Source organism: Radiomyces spectabilis (genome assembly GCF_025331425.1).
Source record: "Radiomyces spectabilis strain NRRL 2753 chromosome Unknown BYT42scaffold_2, whole genome shotgun sequence".
NCBI lineage: Eukaryota > Fungi > Mucoromycota > Mucoromycetes > Mucorales > Radiomycetaceae > Radiomyces > Radiomyces spectabilis.
The window spans coordinates 2799983-2817494 of NW_026251927.1; the positions used below are offsets into that span (position 1 = coordinate 2799983).

Genomic DNA, 17512 nt, shown 5'->3' on the forward strand with positions numbered 1-17512 from the left:
AAGAAAACCCAAAAATAAAAAATAAAAATCACTGGCATCGTTATTCAGATCGTCCTGCAAACATCCCCTGACCCCGAATCCGTTCCCTCCGTTAATGTTTGGGCACCGATCCGACAACGGGCTTGCTACTCTCACAAATAAGCTGAATCCATATCGTTGAGTGTACTCAAAAAAGTCCCTTGAAATTTTATCTCTTTTATTGTGCAAGAACAATACATTGTCTAAATGTTGGAGGGATAGAGCATCTACATTCGGCAAATATTAGAGTCAATGGCAATTCTCACGATGTCACCGATAAACTACTTACCACGCGAACACTAGCACCGAAAGTCTTGGGGGGCAAGTTGTTGCGGAAACGGGCCTTGACGACACCGTTGGTACCGTGAGTGCGGGCAATGCGACCCCAGATAACACGAATCTTGGAACCGTTGACAGCCTTCTGGGCACGGTAGACGTAAGCGATACGCTTGCCGAGGTAGAACTGAGCATCCTTAGTGGTCTGGACACCTTCAACCTGAATAAGAGAGGTGTTGGGGTTCTGGTTGCGCTTAGCACGTTCGTAGCCCAAGACACGGCCCTTGCTGTAAAGACTGTAAAAGAAAATAAAATAGAATAAGTGGACTGAATTCTAATGGTTGCATTGCATGCAGCTTTTCGTTCCATGACGAATGTTGAAGTATCCTTGGTTTGCTGTTGTCTCTTTTTTTTGCCATCCTCTTGTTTTATCCTGCCCCTCTAATCATCCATCCAATACGCTCATCCATCTTTTCATAAATCCATCCATCGATTGTATAGAGCTATTCGTCATTCTCGAGATCGTCGACAACCTACCGTTGAGTCATTATGTAGCGATACAAGGAAAGAGGGAGTTTCTTTGTTCGGCCGCCCGCTGATTTTCTATAACGCTTGCCCGAGGGAAAAGCAACTGCGCACTGAAAAATTAATGTCCATAAAAGGCAAGTGACGTCACAAATTCGATCTTGCGGGTTTGCGGTGGGTCTTTTTTTCCTTTTTGTCGTGCCGTTCCCTTTGTATTTTTTTTCGGTTTCGTTTGGAGTCGCGTCGATCGCATAAATGGAAGCCACACGAGTAGTGCTCACTGGCTCTACGCCAATGAAGAAACCACCTAAACCGAAATGTCAATCATATAATCAAATCTATACCTGGGCTCGCATCAGAGAAGCTAAAGAAGTCTTGCTCTTTCTATCCATCTTCATGTTCGTTCTGTCCGTGATCTTTCAGGCGAGATTAGGCGTTGATTTTGGTAACAGCTGCGGCAAAATTTTGGCTTTTTCCAATTCCATATTGTATTAACTTGTTTTGCTTCTAGTATTCTGGTCCAATCGCGTGCTTTTCAAGACCATCTACTTCTCCCTGATTCTGTTTATCGCGGTCTTGCCCCTTTTTATCATCCGTTTCATTACTGTGACAGGTATCATGTCGAAAATATCCTTTGGAAAAAAGCAGCACGAGCTCACAAAAATGTTATAGATAAACCTAATGTGTCTCCCAGTGCAGCAGCCGACATCATTTTAACGTTATCGCAAAAAGATAGCTGGACCACCACTGTCTTTTACGTATTATCGAGCGTCACCGTTTTCTATGCCTACTTTGGATACCTTCACGAAGAAAAGTACACTTCGCGCTTTCTGGTGCAACCCTACGGGTAACAATGGACACTGCCATTTTCCGAAACACAGCAAGCTTAACATTGTGTTATAGACAATCGCAAATCGCAGCTCAACAGTTGAATCAGGAGCATGTGTTCATCGTTCTCTATGCCGTTGTCCTTGGTGCTTGCTTTTCCTTTAAGCGTATTTTCGAACAACGCATGTTCCAGCCTATTCCCTCGGTGCAGGTATGCCGTCCATTCAGATAATGTGTTCATCCAGTATCTAATCCAAAAACGTTTTCTTACAGCAACCCACGTTCTTTGCCGTGAAAGCCACCCTCCCTTCTGTTGCACGTAGAGAATTCAAGTGGGCGGCACGCTTGTTCCTCATCGTCTACGCTATCTTTGTGGTGTTCAACGGAACGGTTTACCATGTGGTTGCAGATGCATTGGGAAGTTATACCAGGTAAAGTGACTGCAAAAATATCTGCAGTAGTTTTTATCTCGCTCTCGATCCTCGATCCTTGATGTTAAAACGTGATGTTAGAATACTCGATTCGCCATTGATTCATTTCCGGTGGTACGATGTCTATCTGTTTTCTCGTATGCTTTTGGCTGGCTTTTTATGCATCTTGGTTTGGGAATTGGTTGATCGTACGTGCGATGTGTGCTTTCACAAGGTATGTATAATTACATGTCGCATTTCATGACCATCGTAAATGAACGCATGCTTTTTTTTAGAATGATATGCCTACCCAACATTACGAAAACGTCTACGAATGCTTGTTACAGGGGCTTCAAGAGAAAAATAATGCAATGGTTCGCTCCTACGCTTATGCCGAGCTTGCGCGCATTGCTTGCAAAGGCAAAAAGGTCCGTCCCCTCCTTTTCGAAAATGCGGGTGATAAGCCATCCGAGTCGTTGTGGGCAAAGATTTCTGGTGAATGTATTCAAACCGTCAAGTCTTTGGAAGAACTCATTGATTTGGAATACGGTGCGAAGAAACCAGGTAATAGGCCTTTGGAGATTTTTGGGTATATTTACATGTCAAAACTCATTCCCAGTATTTGTAGCTGCCCAACCTGTTACTGCCAATCCTGCTGTGGCGCCTCCGCCTAAAAATTTGATTCAGCTCGTGGATAAGAATGTTTTCGCTGCTCCTCGCATGGATGCCAATCCCTTGGATGACCGAACCAGCTGCTTATTTTCTCATATTTCAGCCATGGCCAATGATACATTGCCATCGCCTCCACTTGTAGCCAGTTTGTCGCAACAAGTTCGGGCTCTTCCGAACCACCCATTTGCGCGTTTCCTCAACAGCTTGGAGATCAGGTGTCAGAATATTAAATATGTAAAGGGAATTTTCGCTATTCAAAAGGAACGCAAAATGCGCCAAGTATTCCGCAACCACAGAGTCATCATTTGGGCTATTCAAGGTAACGTCGCATATAAGTCCTTTAAAAACATACGCGTGAACTGATGTGATTTTTTCCAGCCTTGGGATCTTTTGTGTCGGCATCCAGCAAAGAAGATCCCTACGGTTACGTGCAACGGGACATTGGCAAGGTGCTTGATACTTTGTTGAGCTGCCTGATGACCACTGAAAAATACACGCAAAATCCTCCGCCGCAATATGCAAATTTCGCGTCTCGATCGAATGGACGAGATCTTATCATGGAGATTCACATGGTTAATCTCGGTAATTAAACACAATGCGTTTTAATACAGCCATATCGATACTAATCAGCAGGTTTCGCGATTTTGTTGTAGCTCTCTGTGAAGCCCTGTATCAGATTCGCACAACGTACGAAGGTTATCTGGACGAGATTCAAGTGCAGAAGGGATATCAACCACTGTGGAATGAATTCATTACATTCAACAAAGTAGCTGCATAAAAAAAACAATATGCATAAAGTACAACTGTATATAACGTCTCCATGATTACAATAAAATAAGAAAAAGTTTGTGGTTTTTATTTCTAGTTGCGATCTTTGAATTGTTTGGACCACTTGTAGGAAGTAAAAAAAAGAGAATGTGAGCATATTGTTTATGATTTTTGCATTGTCGTAATTGTTAAAAGATACAATACCATCATTGACGGGATCCAGCGTGTAGGTTCCTGGTAACGCACCTGTAAAGGAAAAAAAAACCCCAAGATCATCAATGTCACGCATACATAGTTTCATTTCGTTCGAATCGTACCTCCTTTTCGGCGGAGACTCTCCAGATAGCTCCAAGAGTGACGGCAATACCGAGAGCTGCGATCATAGTGTTTGACTTCCAGGCTTTAGGCTGAGTCCACCAGCCACCAGCAGGGGACCTACATCGATTATGGAACAGATTAAAAAACGACGTGACATACGAGATCGGCCATGCGTTTTAATTTACCAAACTTCTTTAGGATAAGGGAAACGGCCACCACCACCCTATAAAAAGTGAATCACACGAGTATGAATACCCTGATGAGCAATATCGGTGTTATAGTCGTTCATGGGCTAGACGTACCATGATAATATAAGTTACTGTTTGGGGAACGGATTCAAACAACTGGTTTGGAGGGGGTTGTCATTAAAACATCGAAATTTTAGATATTCACGTCATCACCCTGATTTATTAACTCCGAAACTTTACGAAAACTCAAATCTTTTTTTGTATGCCAATTTTCCTGGACGATTAAACCAGCGCATGAAAACCGCATAGCAAAGCTTTGTCTTAGTCCAGTAAAGATAATTGTTTATTTCATCATGTCCGACGCCAAATTTACAGCCCTCCAAGATATACCTGGTCATATAGCCTCATTTTCAGCATCGGCTTCAGACGGTCGTGTTCTTCATGTATAGTACCACATAAAAAAGGACGTTGTGAAGCGATCGCTTTGTCTCACGACAACAGACATCTCGCACAGAAAAGGAGACAACAAAGGAAGCTCAGGCTGCGCTGAGATTATTGCGCGATGCCACACGTATTGCTCGACAGGTGCCCGAGTTGGAGCATGAGCGATTACAGCGTATCACAGGTAAAGCCCCAATTCATTCACCCTGAATTAGCGAGAGAGACAGAGAGTCGAATGACTGACTTTTTTTTCATATACTCTCTGCACAAAAAGTAACCTATCCTTCAACACTGCACGCTTTTACGTTGTCCGATGATACGATTTATGGGCTTGAGCGTCGGATCGAATAAGGGAAAAGTATCCCCTTTCTCTCAAACAAGAAATAAAATAACTCCGTTGGCTTTTATGACGTTGATTTTTCCTTCACAGTTGGAAGAAATAACACATCTTGTTTCATTTGCATGTCACAATTTCCTTCGTCATGTGAAGACAGCAGACAATCCAAGTCGCCAGAGGAAGGGCAAAAGGTTTTCTGTTGTCATTCCGATTCCACTACGTATGCACGCTGCTGGCCGCTGATCTTTGCCTTCTCAGCCATGACCGACATTGCCATGCCGCTGCCGAAAGGCTGGAAACCTAAGCAACAGCTCGATTGGGGCTGGTTGCCTGTGCTTGTTGTTATTGCAATCATTGCTTTTGTTTATTGGGTGTATCTTGATCCATTATGTCGTAAGCCTTTTGCAGATCCCTTTTTTCCCTGAATTTTAATTTCTAATTGTATTAAATATGTAGTCGCACTATTACGCATGGGCCACCGAGCGCAAGCCATTGTATATTTAGTGTTTATGAATATCGGCCTGGCCATGGTGCTTATCTCTTATGCTCGGATCGTCAGTTGCCGCCCTGGATACCCAAAGGCAAGTATTTATCACAGTGTTGGCGGCGGTTGGATTATCGATGTGCCACTCTAAATCCGTCGAACCCTGCAACAAGCTGTCCAAATCGGGCCATTGTTACAACATGAGCACCAAAATGGTTCAAATTGCTATCCTACGCATCCACATCTCATACGTGTTTCATAGAAACTAAAAATGATGGAAGAACAAGAAGGACACAAAACGGAAAACGGGCAAGAAAAGCCATTCTCCCTGTTTGGTAAACCACAGTGGTGTTCCACCTGTGAGTTGTGGAGACCGGATCGGACACATCATTGTCGTGCGTGTAACGTTTGTGTTCTCAAAATGGATCAGTAAGTGTCGTCATGGCAAGTTTAGAAATGGACGGATGATTATCGAAACTGACGTATGGTTTATTTTGGTTACTTTTTCTTCAGTCACTGTCCATGGTAAACCAATTCAAGGAATTTGACATAAAACTGCGACGACTCATGTGATGCTTTAGGGTGAATGGATGCGTTGGGCTTGATAACCATCGATATTTTATACAATTTATTTGCTATACATCCATGCTTGGCACCTGGGTCTTTTGCACCACTTTGGCTGCCGTTGTCCGACAAGGATTGGTTCGTTGCTGATGGTTGAAAAGTTGTGTGTTTTCCACTTTACTGAAAAATGTCTTTATTTGTTGTATTATAGTTCTCATTTGATTCTGTCATATTGGCGGGTCTAATTATGTAGGGTCTTTATGACACTTACAGAAAGTGGCGACGTAATCTGATACTTGTTTTTCTTTAGATCTGGACTGGTCATGGTCATCCTTGGCTTATTTTCGTGGTATCATCTATGGCTTATTATGGTCAACAGAACGACGTTGGAGAATCTAAAGTATCAGAAATGGACGGATGAAGTCAAGAAGGATGAAAGCCACGCTGAGCAACCGTGTCCCAACTTTACACGTGACGGCAAAAACGTGTTTCACAAAAATATCTGGAGCAACTGGTGTGAGGTCATGGGCAACCAACCGCTGTATTGGTTCCGTAAGTGGTCTATGCACGTGCATTGACATCAATAACTCACATGTCAACTCTGTTTGTCTGTTTCTATATCCATAGTGCCTATTGCTGCCCCGTTTTATAGAGATGGGATTCACTTTGTACATAATGAAACAATTTTGGCTCAATATCTGCAAGAGAGCCATATTTAGAAAATCTTGTCACATAATACTAAAAAAGAAAATAAAAAAAAGAGAGACACAAAATGGAAGTCCCCCACAGAAATCGGCATCATTGAAAAACCCGGAGTTTCGACACTTGGAACATTTACCACTTTTTTCTTCTTTCCCCAAATCATGGCAACTCCCGATGCAATTCATCATGGCATGGTAAGCGTAGCGCCTTCACAAGCAGGACACGTTAATCAGCCAACCATTCCAACCTGTGACACCATTATTGATCTCACGTAAGTCATCGCACTGTATGCATGTGTCAACTTTTTTTTTTCTTTTTTGGTTGGGCAGACCACTTTTTCTCGGGAAAGAGGCGAAATCTAAAGTTGCTATATAGCGTTCTCAAAGGCGACAAGCTCAAAAGTGTGGTACTTGAATTGATAGCCACTTTATTTCCTGACTGGGCCAAAGGCGTAACTGAATATCAACTTGATCGTGTCAGTGGAGCGTTAACAAAGTAAGTTACTCAACCCATGGACCTGATGAAGGAGGCCATTCGGGCACAAAGATGCAGAAGTACTCAGTCATGATCTCTTTTTCTCTTTCGGCTATGTTAGTGCCGTATTCTTTGTGAGCGCACCGAACCGTGACCGTCTCTTACTGCGTGTATATGGTATTGGGTGCGATCAGATAGTGGACCGAGAAAACGAATTAGCGTGGTTAGCTCGCTTGTCGCAGTTGAACGTAGGACCGAGATTGCTGGCTACCTTTGGAAATGGCCGTTTCGAGGAATACATGCCTTCTGTCACCTTAACTCGCGATGATATTCGTGATCCTGATACCTCTGTTTTGATTGCCAAGGGAATGCGTCGTTTGCATGCCATCTCCAAAGTGTATCCACCGACTTCCACCGATCGATTGGAAATATGGGTAAACGTCGACAAGTTTTACCGGGTGGTGCTCAGCATTCTGCCGGAATTATACCGAAAAAACGAAGGTTGGGCCAAAGTGCTTCGAGAATACAATATTGAACGCTTACAGCACGAAATTGCCCAATGCAAAGCCATCACTGAGGCCGCCAACAGTCCCATCGTATTTGCTCACAACGATGTAAGTGGTTTTACAGCACTTGGCATGATGGCTGTGTAGAAAATGAACTCACATAAATCGCAGACACAACCCGGCAATATCCTCAGATGTCATGATGGCGAGCTTGTAATTGTGGATTTCGAGTATGCTGGCTATAATCCTCGAGGATTCGATATTGCCAACCACTTTTGCGAGTGGATGTACGATTACCACAGTGACACGCCAGCCTCCATGGAAACAGAAAACTACCCTACTGAGGAGCAGCAGATGCGATTTTTGAGTGCTTACGTGGCGGAAGCCAAGGCTGAACATAGCGATGCTCCCTCCGTCGAAGCACTGTCCAAAGAAGTCGCGGTCTGGGTAATGGCCGGTCACGTCTTATGGGGCCTTTGGGGTTTGATTCAAGCTAACCAAAGCGAGATTGATTTCGATTACTTCCTGTACTCCATTCAACGTCTCAACGCCTTCCGTAATGAATTCAGCAAATACGCCTAAGTAAATTCACATTTGTCAATTATAGACTGTATATAATAGCTGTATAACAGGATCCAAATTAATGAAAAAAAAATGGAGAATCCGTTGGTGGTCTTGGCTACCCATGACGGTGTTCCTGTAATAAAAAAAAAATACCAAAATTTCTCTACAACGGTATTTTGCGTTTATCCAGTCAAGTGTAACTAGGCTTGAGCAACAGCGAATGCATCTCGGTGAATAAGTGCAACGATGTCCAGATTCATCGGCGAGAATCAAGGGTTCGCCCCTTTCTCCGCCGGATGCTTGATTTGGGATCGGACCCAAATGATGTTCCGACCGATTTTCACTGGTGGTCGGCTTGAGCGGAAATGCAGTCATTAGTGGCTTGTTAGAGGAAAAATTTCGTTTGACAAAAAATAACTGGGAGAGAAAGTGCACCAGTTGTCAAACTTTTGTTTCCCAACCACGAATATAATGGCGGACGAATCTGTTATTAAACCGACGCAAACGACGCCTGCGCTCAACACTTCCAACTGGCCTCTTCTTTTGAAGGTATAGCCGATTGAAAAAAGACTTGCATGTCTCGAGAATCTCTTTGCTAAATCTAGACATTGGTGCCTTTTTAACAGAACTACGACCAATTGAACGTTCGTACCGGTCATTACACTCCTATTCCCAGTGGATGCTCTCCTTTGAAGCGTCCTCTTAACGACTATGTTCGTTATGGTGTGATTAACTTGGATAAGGTATGGAAAACATTTGTCTAGACAGTGCCCGTTGATACTGACTGTGCTTTGTCATGTAGCCCGCCAATCCTTCTTCTCACGAAGTCGTTGCCTGGGTTCGCCGTATTTTGCGTGTCGAAAAGACTGGTCACAGCGGTACTCTCGATCCCAAAGTTACCGGTTGTTTGATCGTCTGTGTCGATCGCGCCACTCGTCTCGTCAAGTCCCAGCAGGGTGCTGGTAAGGAGTACGTCTGCGTTTTGCGATTGCACGACGCCATTGAGAGCGAAAAGAAGTTGGGTCAGGTAAATGAAGAGAAAGTCATGGTAATTCACAAATCGTACGGCAATGCTGATGGCGGTTTTTTCGGTTTAATTTAGGCTTTAGAAACCTTGACTGGTGCTTTGTTCCAACGTCCCCCTCTCATTTCTGCTGTCAAGCGTCAATTGCGTGTTCGTACTATTCACGAAAGCAAGCTTTTTGAATACGATAACGATCGTCATCTCGGTGTTTTCTGGGTCAGCTGTGAAGCTGGTACTTACATGCGTACGCTTTGTGTCCACTTGGGTCTCTTGTTGGGTGTGGGTGGTCACATGCAAGAACTCCGTCGTGTGCGCTCTGGTCAAACTTCCGAAGATGTAAGTACACCTATAAAAATACATGGCACCCGCCACATGGGGACGTTGTAACTGATTGTTTTATTGACGTTCATTTTAGGATGACATTGTTACTATGCATGACGTGATGGACGCTCAATGGTTATACGATAACACCAAGGATGAAAGCTACCTTCGCCGTGTCGTTCGTCCTTTGGAAGCTTTGTTGGTTGGCTACAAGCGTGTGGTTGTGAAGGACAGTGCTGTCAACGCTATTTGCTACGGTGCTAAATTGATGATTCCCGGTTTATTACGTTATGAAAGCGGTATCGAAGTGAACGAGGAAGTTGTGTTGATGACCACCAAGGGTGAAGCTATTGCTCTTGCTTATGCTCAGATGACAACCGCTGTGATGGCTACATGCGACCACGGTGTGGTTGCCAAGGTGAAGCGTGTTATTATGGAACGTGACACTTATCCTCGCCGATGGGGTCTTGGTCCTGTGGCTCTTGCCAAGAAGAAGTTGAAGACTGAAGGCAAACTTGATAAATACGGACGTGTGACTGACGAAACTCCTGCCGTATGGAAGGCTGCCTATGTCGATTACGCCAACAACACTGACGGTAAGGAACCTGAGCCTGCATTCAACAAGCCTTCCGAGGCTGCTGTTGCAGCCGCTGGTATTGCTCCCAAGATCACTCCTGTCGATGTTGCCAAGGTCGATGCTGCATCATCCCTGGGCAAGCGCTCCGCCTCCGATGACACTACCGCAGAAGCTCAAACTGAAACCAAGAAGTCCAAGAAGGAAAAGAAGGAGAAGAAGGAGAAGAAGAAGAAGAACAAAGATTAGCTCAATTTTCTGTTATAAACTCATTGCTTATATTTTTTTTATACGTGTTCATGCCTGCAATCCATTAAAAACCATTTGTTTATAAATGTAAAAAAGAAAAGATAATCTTGCATGTTCTTTGATCTGGTTTGACAGGTGTCCAAAACGGTTACACCGTACGATGCACGGGTGCGAATCTTTCAAAATAATTAACTACCTGGCATCCAGAACGATCTCCTTTGGGATTTTCAAATAATTTAAAGCTGGGAAAGATCAAAAAATGATATCCAGAGCCTTATGCCCTTGCCGCAGTCAAACTGCAAAAACATCACACGAAAGATCTCGAAAAGTGCTAGCACTGTCTGTGCAAAATCGTAGCGGATACAAATACTTGACTAGAATTGCAGTATGATTTTACCACGAAAAATCACCACATATTCGCCGCTGGCTTCAACTGAAGCTTGCCTTCTTTGCTGCCGATAAATACGATTTTGATCCATCTGGAGAAATTTCGATTGAACCATTGTTTACTAATGTCTCACTCTATTGCCCACCACACGGCCCCACGTTCACGAAGGGGCGCGATGGAAAAAAGAGAAAAAAAAAAGATTTTTGCAATGTTTTTATTTCCCGCTGCTGCTACGGTGGGGTTCTTTTTTCATACCCTTGGTGAAATGATGAAAATTTTCAATATAAGCAATCGGTAGAATTGACTTGTCAAGAACTACTGTCAATTGAGTTGTCAATTGGCTGGTGCATAGTAATAAGAAAAGTTTGCAAGCCAAAATGCTAGCACTTGATATGCCATAAGAGACGAGACATCCCTGACTTGATCCATGTCTGGAGCGGAAAATGATTGGATGTGGTTTGTCTGATTTCACTCTGGGTGATAAAGGGTCAAGTATAAAACTGAACGATGAGCCCTTGTTATTTGCTGGTTCCGTTCTCTTTGCCTTGTGCCATGCTCGAAACGTGGTCAGAGACGATTAGAGAGTATGTCAAGAAGTTTTGGGATGACAAGATCCACTATCTTCAGCTGCATTATGCGTACATAGCTGTTCTGGCCTTTATTACCTCTGGACTCTATTACTGTCAGCCGGGAACACAGTGGGACTACATGGACGCACTGTTCACGGCCACCACCGCCGCTACAAACACAGGTCTCAATACCATCCCCATGTCGCATCTCAGCACATATCAGAAGCTAGTGATGTACGTCTGTTCATTCTTTGCGTCTCATATTACGATATCTGTCATTGTCTTGTTGGTTCGCAAGCATTATTTCCAAAAACGATTCGAAGACATATTGGTGTACAACAAGACGCAGCGTCTTCTGGAAGAAAATCGACGCAGATTCAACAAAAATATGGCGGATATGCAGCGAGATCTAGAAAGCCAAAGTCGAAGAAACAGCACTGTATCGTTTAGTGAAGGCGGATCACGACGCCGCCATTCCTTGATGTCCACGCGATCCATGCCGGGAAGTTCATTCAAGAAACATATGCACAGTCGTTCGTTTGATATTAGTCCGTTGCAAAACAGAAGAATGTCGGGTATTGTGAATACATTCAGAAAACGACCCCGACAATGGGCAGGCAGCGATGATCTGTCGCTGGAAATGATTGAACCCAAAAAACGGCTTTCGTCGTTTTTACATCCCTTTGATACGACATTCGATTCCGACCGCCCACCTTTTACCCAGAATAGGCAATGGCAGAATTCCGTATTCGGTGGTGACACAAACGATACCAGTCAAAGTGCTGCCAAAGACCCCTATCCAGCAGAGGACCATTTGACAATTCATTTGAACGAACGCATACCCAATACCAGTCATGGCTCGCAAGAAGCACTGATCTATACACCAGATAAAGATGATGGGGAACCGTCTATTACTGAACTTGACGAAGGATCTACATCTCGGCAGTCCTACGACACGGCCACCACCAAAGAGGAAGAAACATCTCGAGTGTCAGCAAGTCCGGAAGAAGACACGCACACTCAAGATACTATTCAATCCGCCATTTCGCATGACAGCCATTCAGAACCCGCTGGAATCGCCTTTGCCGAAGATATTGAGAAACAACGAGAAATAGCACGGCGACGTCTGGAGCAAGAACGTAAATACGACGAATTATTGCGAGAAATCATCAAAGAGCCAGAAGTTGCAGGTCACGCTGGTTATTCGATGGATGGAGAAGATGATGATGAAGAGTTTCAACGGATTATGCGTGAACCCATTGACAAAAGTCAACTCACGAAAAAGCACCGTTACCGTCTAGGCGGGGCCGAATACCGAGCAATCGATATGCTGTCCAAAATCGTGATCATTTATTACTTGTCCATAATTATCATCTTTGGATTCCTGTATCGAATCTACATTGCAGCCTCTGGTACTGCAAAGGATATCTTGCGAAGCTCCAACGAGAACGGACCGGTGGATCCATGGTTTTTTTCCTTCTTCATGAGTTTATCAGCACTCAATAATCTGGGTCTTTTCCTTTTGGATGCAAGCATGGTTCCATTTCAGAATGAATACGCTCCACTTATATTTACAATTATTCTCATTCTTGCCGGAAACACAGCCTATGCCATCTTTCTCCGGTTCATTATATGGTGTCTGTACAAGATGATACCTTCTTCCCGCGTCATGCTCAAAGAAACGTTTCAATACCTGCTCGACCATCCTCGAAGATGCTATACTACGCTGTTTCCATCTACGCAGACCTGGTGGTTGCTGGCGATTATTGTCGTTATCACATTGACAGAACTTATTTCTGTCCTGTCACTCAATTATTGGCTTCCCGCACTCGCATCATTATCATGGGGTTCACGTATCGTGGACGGTTTATTTCAATCGGTTGCAACTCGAAATGGTACGCTATATTAAATTAATGACTTGTATGTTGCTGTATGAACTTATGCAAACCGCATGAGAATAGCCGGTTTTAGTGTACTCAATCTGGGTGAACTGAATCCTGGTACTCAGCTTGTTTACATGGTAGCCATGTATATTAGCGTGTATCCAGTGGCCATCTCTATGCGAAACAGTAATGTGTATCAGGTAAAAGGAAGCACAATCATAGCAACAGCAAAGGAAGTGTTTGACTGAAAGAATTATAGGAAAGAGCCCTAGGCATCTATCGCGGAAATGACGAAGATGCAGATGATACTACCACTATGAACCGATATCGTCCCAACTCATATTTTGATGATGCGGCTTCCGGTCGCCTTTCCATGATCCGATTGAAACGGCTACCGACGATATCGAGCGTAATGACCACTGGACGCAAAGTATTGAAACGACCGGATTTTTTCGTCATGACCCAGATTCAGAGGCAACTTACCAGTGAAATCTGCTGGTTACTCGTGTCAATATTTGCCATTTGCGTAATTGAGGCCGATGCCATCATGTCATCCGGTTCTCCCATCACCACGGCATCGGTGATCTATGAGTGTGTTTCCGCTTTTGGCAACGTCGGCGCTTCTTTAGGTTATCCGGACAGTTCACTGTCCCAAGTAGGGCACTACCACAAATTCAGCAAGTTTGTCGTGATTCTCCTGATGTACCGTGGTCGCCATCGAGGTTGGTTTAAAGATTTGACACTAGTTGTTTTTTTTCCCACACATTTGGATTCATCGTATGTACAACCTTGTTTAGGTTTACCTGCGGCTATCGATCGCGCAGTCCTGCTGCCTTCTGAGCAACTGGAACAGAAAGAAGTGCATGATAACATTTTCCGACGTCGCAACACTATGGCATCGACCAGTCCCAGCGTAATGTTTTACGATAAATCACGTTTCTAAACGACATCTTTAATGCATATGTAAATAATAAAAAGACAGCATGCTCTTCTTCAAATTTAGGTTATATCGCGTTTCCAACGAATGTTAGATCAAGGCGAAAGCGTAGAGAAAAATCATCTGAGTTGCACTAAAGCATGCAAACCGCGTTTTTCAAGGTGAGGAGGAGAAAATCCAGAACCTTGAATGTTTTTTTGAGTTACGGAGATTCTGGAACCTGTAAAGTGATTGCTTCTCAATATGAACAAACAAGGACGCTGTTGCCGCAGTAACCAGTCATTGGCAAGAAACTCAGTCCTTGGTGCTGCACACTTTTTTTTTCAGTTTATGGTTTCGGCCGTTGGGTTCAAATCAGGTGAAGATCACAAGGGAGGATAATATGCATGAAATGGTGCTGTAGGGTGAAAACTTTTATTATGGTGCTGTGACTGTGGCGCTTTGGCAAACCTACGACAAATAGGGAGGACAAAAAAGAAAAAAACCCGAACTGTCAATCCACAGTATTTAACCGTCAATAGTTCAGCAGCCTTTTTCTTCTTGTTTGTCGACAATTCAGATTAAATTATTGATTTTTTGGCCAAACCCCTTTACTCTACGATGACAAAACCAGCCTTTGTTATTATCAAGGCTTTTTGTCCGTTGATGAAGCAGATGAGAAGGCTAGAACTGGACTTGTCTGGTTTAATCTTTAAAAGCTTATGTAAAAAGGTCTGTTGGAAAAACAAAAATCCCCTTTGCAAAAGAGTGATTCTCGGGATCTAACTTTTTTTTTTATTATTTCTGCGCCTGAAAGCTACAAAGCCATTTTGGTCTGACTTGCGACTTTTACCTTACGTATACTGATGAAGAAAATGACGAAATCGTTTGCAGCAGCAGCGTTGAATTGAAACATGCTATTGAGAATAGTGCGAGCATTGTTAAGAATGTTGATGGTGTCCCACGGTTTTTGCTCCGAGTCGTAATCCACGAATGTTCCGAGCAAGATGGGTCCCCTTTGAACCAGGATTTTAGCCGTCTCCCATCGCCTCCGCCTTGTGAGCAAGTACCAACCCCCACGCCCCAAACCCTCACCACCACCAAGAACGACCATGCAGATGTGGCTACTGCATTGCAGCAATTTGCTGATCTATTTTCCCGAAAACTCGCGTCGACGCATATCACTGCACAGATGGATGCAGATATGTTTCTCACCGAAGAGGGCAAAAAGATTGCCAACAGCCTCCTCCCTGACGGCAAGAATGCCAAGTTTAACTCCATCTTCAGTGTTTACGTTTACGATATTATTAACGATTTGAAGGCCCAACCCGCCTTGTTGAAAGCGAATATGAATCAGTTGGCGACCCAGGTGCGCCATATTGCAGCCGATATTGTACGCGATCTCCGTCCCCAGCATGAAGACCCCCAGGTTGAAACCAAGTACGGAATGATTTGTGATGAGTGCTTTATTAACATTAAAGAGTAAGTACCGATGCTGGTTTCACGGTTCTCAAATGACCCACTAACCCGACTCAATGTTTAGTTCGCATTGGTATTGCGGAACCTGTAATAATTTCCATTTATGCGGGGCTTGCCAAGCCCGGGTCAATCATCAGCATGAAATGCTCCATAGTGTCCAATCGGGTTCGCCCACCACTGTTTATGTTTGTGATGCCTGCCACTCGGATATTGTGGGCGAACGTCACACGTGCCAAGTGTGTCCAGGTAAACATTGACTTTTTGTTGGGGTTGTTTATCTCTTCCGAACTTAGTTGTAACGTGGTGTCATTCGTAGATTACGATTTGTGTCATCACTGTTTGTCCACTGCAAGCAACGGACATCCCCACCAGTTTTCGACTAGCCTCCATGCGGAGGCCGCACCTTCGACCAATGTTCCCTCCACCGTTCCCTCCACCGCTCCTTCCGATCCTGGAGCTGCAGCGCCTATGCATGAACATGTCGTCTGTAACAACTGCCGTCGTCTAGTGAAAGGCGTTCGCTACAAGGTACGAATTGTTGCTTCTGACTTTTTTATATGTGTGGATCGTGACGACTCATTCGCAATTACTAGTGCGGCCATTGCGCCAACTATGACTTGTGCGAGCATTGTGAACCACAATCCCCTTCCATTCACGACAGATGGCACGTCTTTCTGAAGATTCGGTACCCTATTTGGCCAACCCCAAACATGGTGCAGCCACTGCTTCCGGTGTTTCATGAAAAGCGTTATGGACCTCTTGAAGCTAATCCCACCGCCGATAAACCGGTCCCCTCAGCCGCCGTAGAGGAAAAAGATGAACCTTCTTCCGCGGTCCCTTCCCCTCCCGCGGCCTCCACCTTGGAAACCCTCACTGATTTATCCTTTGAGCTCATTGAAGACATTGACTTGCCTGTGGAAACGGTCAATCCGCAAGCCCGATATTTTAAAGTTTGGCGTCTAAAGAACAATGGTCGCCGTAGTTGGCCTCTTAACACGAAGCTACTGTGTCGCGGGCCTGCTATGTTCGTTCCTCTTTCCGATGGTCAGTATCAGACGTCGGCTGTACCCGCTTTGCAGCCGGAAGAAGAAGCCTATGTGCTGGTGGAAATACAAGCTCCGTCAGTCCCTGGACGTTACAATACGAGGTTTGCCCTTGAAACGCCCGACAAGGGGCAGTTTGGCGATTACATCTGGTATGAAATCGATGTCGCATCGTCCGAGCTGCAGCCGTCCATGATCTATCCCACGCTTCCAAGTGGTCCTACGATTAACAGCAATTCTGAGGATATGTATTATGCCGACTCGTTTCAGAATCCAGAGGATAACGAAAGCTACGTTCCCAGCCAGTTGACGAGCTCGCTGAATTCACGTGCGGCTTCCGTTAGCGATTTATCCGATCCCAGTTTGCAGCAAGAGGTCCCTCATGCTGTAGATTGTCATCGTCCATGTTTTAATGAAGAGTTTGTTCTTATCAATGGTGATTGCCCAAGTCCCAGCGATAAAAGGCCTTCGAGTGACACCACCCCTGTGCCACTTGACATCCGCTACCATGCCCAGTTGACGCAAATCCATGAAATGGTAAGAAAGTTACATAAAGACAGCTTAACAACAGTTCAAAAATCACTAAAAAACATTTTTGTCTATAGGGTTTAACTTATTGCGATCAACTGGCATTACATTTACTAAAGATCCATAAGGGTGACACCGATAAAGTGGTGCCTCGTATTTTGGAGAGTCTGTATCCCGAGTAACGCTGGATCCCGAATAATGTTGGATCCGCGGATTACCTCTTAGCAGAATGTTTAGAATCACTTTTACTGTATAATGGCGACGTTGAGGGTCTTAACCGTGTGATATACTATAGCATGCTTTGTATAAAGTACCCCAAGAAACTCCTTCCAGCGCTTATAGGAGGGGCCACTTTCTCTGGCAATTTAACTAAAAAATAAAACAGTGTTGCAACACCATCCAGCATTTTCAATGCTATGTGAATCAGCTTTTCATCATTCGATTACATGCATACGACGTCGAG

General features: G+C 44.2%; 11 protein-coding genes across 11 annotated transcripts; 9 read left to right on the forward strand and 2 right to left on the reverse strand.

The window, feature by feature from the left end:
- Window positions 1-221: 221 nt before the first annotated feature.
- BYT42DRAFT_611008 (ribosomal protein L35A) lies at window positions 222-842 on the reverse strand (the record flags this gene model as incomplete). Its single annotated transcript, XM_051571447.1, has 3 exons — window positions 222-245; window positions 308-590; window positions 832-842. 3 exons carry the CDS (start codon window positions 840-842, stop codon window positions 222-224), a joined length of 318 nt encoding a protein of 105 aa, XP_051427764.1.
- Window positions 843-1027: 185 nt separating this feature from the next.
- BYT42DRAFT_558203 (nucleoporin protein Ndc1-Nup) lies at window positions 1028-3577 on the forward strand. Its single transcript, XM_051566978.1, has 10 exons — window positions 1028-1264; window positions 1331-1432; window positions 1492-1666; window positions 1723-1858; window positions 1921-2078; window positions 2160-2292; window positions 2354-2621; window positions 2686-3048; window positions 3108-3311; window positions 3383-3577. The coding sequence occupies exons 1-10, from the start codon at window positions 1075-1077 to the stop codon at window positions 3505-3507; spliced, it is 1854 nt and encodes a 617-aa protein (XP_051427765.1). The 5' UTR covers window positions 1028-1074; the 3' UTR covers window positions 3508-3577.
- On the reverse strand, window positions 3578-4150 carry BYT42DRAFT_558204 (uncharacterized protein). The gene is made up of 5 exons (XM_051566979.1): window positions 4118-4150; window positions 4001-4038; window positions 3815-3932; window positions 3702-3743; window positions 3578-3620 (listed from the first exon to the last, which is right to left on the reverse strand). The coding sequence occupies exons 1-5, from the start codon at window positions 4118-4120 to the stop codon at window positions 3591-3593; spliced, it is 231 nt and encodes a 76-aa protein (XP_051427766.1). The 5' UTR covers window positions 4121-4150; the 3' UTR covers window positions 3578-3590.
- Window positions 4151-4356: 206 nt separating this feature from the next.
- On the forward strand, window positions 4357-5416 carry BYT42DRAFT_611011 (uncharacterized protein; the record flags this gene model as incomplete). Its single annotated transcript, XM_051571448.1, has 4 exons — window positions 4357-4446; window positions 4505-4628; window positions 5040-5174; window positions 5238-5416. The coding sequence occupies 4 exons, from the start codon at window positions 4357-4359 to the stop codon at window positions 5414-5416; spliced, it is 528 nt and encodes a 175-aa protein (XP_051427767.1).
- Window positions 5417-5539: 123 nt separating this feature from the next.
- Window positions 5540-5979, forward strand: BYT42DRAFT_489330 (DHHC palmitoyltransferase-domain-containing protein; the record flags this gene model as incomplete). The annotated part of the gene is made up of 2 exons (XM_051563931.1): window positions 5540-5694; window positions 5847-5979. The coding sequence occupies 2 exons, from the start codon at window positions 5540-5542 to the stop codon at window positions 5977-5979; spliced, it is 288 nt and encodes a 95-aa protein (XP_051427768.1).
- Window positions 5980-6197: 218 nt separating this feature from the next.
- Window positions 6198-6548, forward strand: BYT42DRAFT_611012 (uncharacterized protein; the record flags this gene model as incomplete). The annotated part of the gene is made up of 2 exons (XM_051571449.1): window positions 6198-6381; window positions 6457-6548. The coding sequence occupies 2 exons, from the start codon at window positions 6198-6200 to the stop codon at window positions 6546-6548; spliced, it is 276 nt and encodes a 91-aa protein (XP_051427769.1).
- Window positions 6549-6613: 65 nt separating this feature from the next.
- Window positions 6614-8244, forward strand: BYT42DRAFT_558212 (kinase-like domain-containing protein). The gene is made up of 4 exons (XM_051566980.1): window positions 6614-6802; window positions 6907-7026; window positions 7127-7619; window positions 7683-8244. Exons 1-4 carry the CDS (start codon window positions 6693-6695, stop codon window positions 8091-8093), a joined length of 1134 nt encoding a protein of 377 aa, XP_051427770.1. The 5' UTR covers window positions 6614-6692; the 3' UTR covers window positions 8094-8244.
- A 302-nt stretch (window positions 8245-8546) lies between these two features.
- BYT42DRAFT_611014 (H/ACA ribonucleoprotein complex subunit 4) lies at window positions 8547-10243 on the forward strand (the record flags this gene model as incomplete). The annotated part of the gene is made up of 5 exons (XM_051571450.1): window positions 8547-8624; window positions 8702-8818; window positions 8878-9102; window positions 9178-9435; window positions 9515-10243. The coding sequence occupies 5 exons, from the start codon at window positions 8547-8549 to the stop codon at window positions 10241-10243; spliced, it is 1407 nt and encodes a 468-aa protein (XP_051427771.1).
- Window positions 10244-12446: 2203 nt separating this feature from the next.
- BYT42DRAFT_490074 (cation transporter) lies at window positions 12447-13331 on the forward strand (the record flags this gene model as incomplete). Its single annotated transcript, XM_051563980.1, has 2 exons — window positions 12447-13095; window positions 13162-13331. 2 exons carry the CDS (start codon window positions 12447-12449, stop codon window positions 13329-13331), a joined length of 819 nt encoding a protein of 272 aa, XP_051427772.1.
- Window positions 13048-14488, forward strand: BYT42DRAFT_558218 (cation transport protein-domain-containing protein). The gene has a single exon (XM_051566981.1). It carries the CDS (start codon window positions 13400-13402, stop codon window positions 14024-14026), a length of 627 nt encoding a protein of 208 aa, XP_051427773.1. The 5' UTR covers window positions 13048-13399; the 3' UTR covers window positions 14027-14488.
- BYT42DRAFT_558220 (uncharacterized protein) lies at window positions 14489-17507 on the forward strand. The gene is made up of 6 exons (XM_051566982.1): window positions 14489-14731; window positions 14817-15481; window positions 15543-15724; window positions 15795-16006; window positions 16072-17058; window positions 17127-17507. Exons 1-6 carry the CDS (start codon window positions 14621-14623, stop codon window positions 17229-17231), a joined length of 2262 nt encoding a protein of 753 aa, XP_051427774.1. The 5' UTR covers window positions 14489-14620; the 3' UTR covers window positions 17232-17507.
- The last annotated feature ends 5 nt before the right edge of the window (window positions 17508-17512 follow it).

Excerpts from the sequence above, each read along its gene's own strand:
- BYT42DRAFT_558212 (XM_051566980.1), top strand. The coding sequence starts at position 6,693 with ATGGCAACTCCCGATGCAATTCATCATGGCATGGTAAGCGTAGCGCCT. Across the intron at positions 6,803-6,906 it reads GACACCATTATTGATCTCAC|CGTTCTCAAAGGCGACAAGC; the intron begins GTAAGTCATCGC and ends GTTGCTATATAG. Across the intron at positions 7,620-7,682 it reads TCGTATTTGCTCACAACGAT|ACACAACCCGGCAATATCCT; the intron begins GTAAGTGGTTTT and ends CATAAATCGCAG.
- BYT42DRAFT_558204 (XM_051566979.1), bottom strand. Across the intron at positions 3,933-4,000 it reads CCTTATCCTAAAGAAGTTTG|GTCCCCTGCTGGTGGCTGGT; the intron begins GTAAATTAAAAC and ends TAATCGATGTAG. Across the intron at positions 3,744-3,814 it reads GAGTCTCCGCCGAAAAGGAG|GTGCGTTACCAGGAACCTAC; the intron begins GTACGATTCGAA and ends TTTCCTTTACAG.
- BYT42DRAFT_558203 (XM_051566978.1), top strand. The coding sequence starts at position 1,075 with ATGGAAGCCACACGAGTAGTGCTCACTGGCTCTACGCCAATGAAGAAA. Across the intron at positions 1,859-1,920 it reads AGCCTATTCCCTCGGTGCAG|CAACCCACGTTCTTTGCCGT; the intron begins GTATGCCGTCCA and ends GTTTTCTTACAG. Across the intron at positions 3,312-3,382 it reads GATTCACATGGTTAATCTCG|CTCTCTGTGAAGCCCTGTAT; the intron begins GTAATTAAACAC and ends ATTTTGTTGTAG.
- BYT42DRAFT_558220 (XM_051566982.1), top strand. The coding sequence starts at position 14,621 with ATGACAAAACCAGCCTTTGTTATTATCAAGGCTTTTTGTCCGTTGATG. Across the intron at positions 15,725-15,794 it reads CACGTGCCAAGTGTGTCCAG|ATTACGATTTGTGTCATCAC; the intron begins GTAAACATTGAC and ends TGTCATTCGTAG. Across the intron at positions 16,007-16,071 it reads TGAAAGGCGTTCGCTACAAG|TGCGGCCATTGCGCCAACTA; the intron begins GTACGAATTGTT and ends CGCAATTACTAG.
- BYT42DRAFT_558218 (XM_051566981.1), top strand. The coding sequence starts at position 13,400 with ATGAACCGATATCGTCCCAACTCATATTTTGATGATGCGGCTTCCGGT.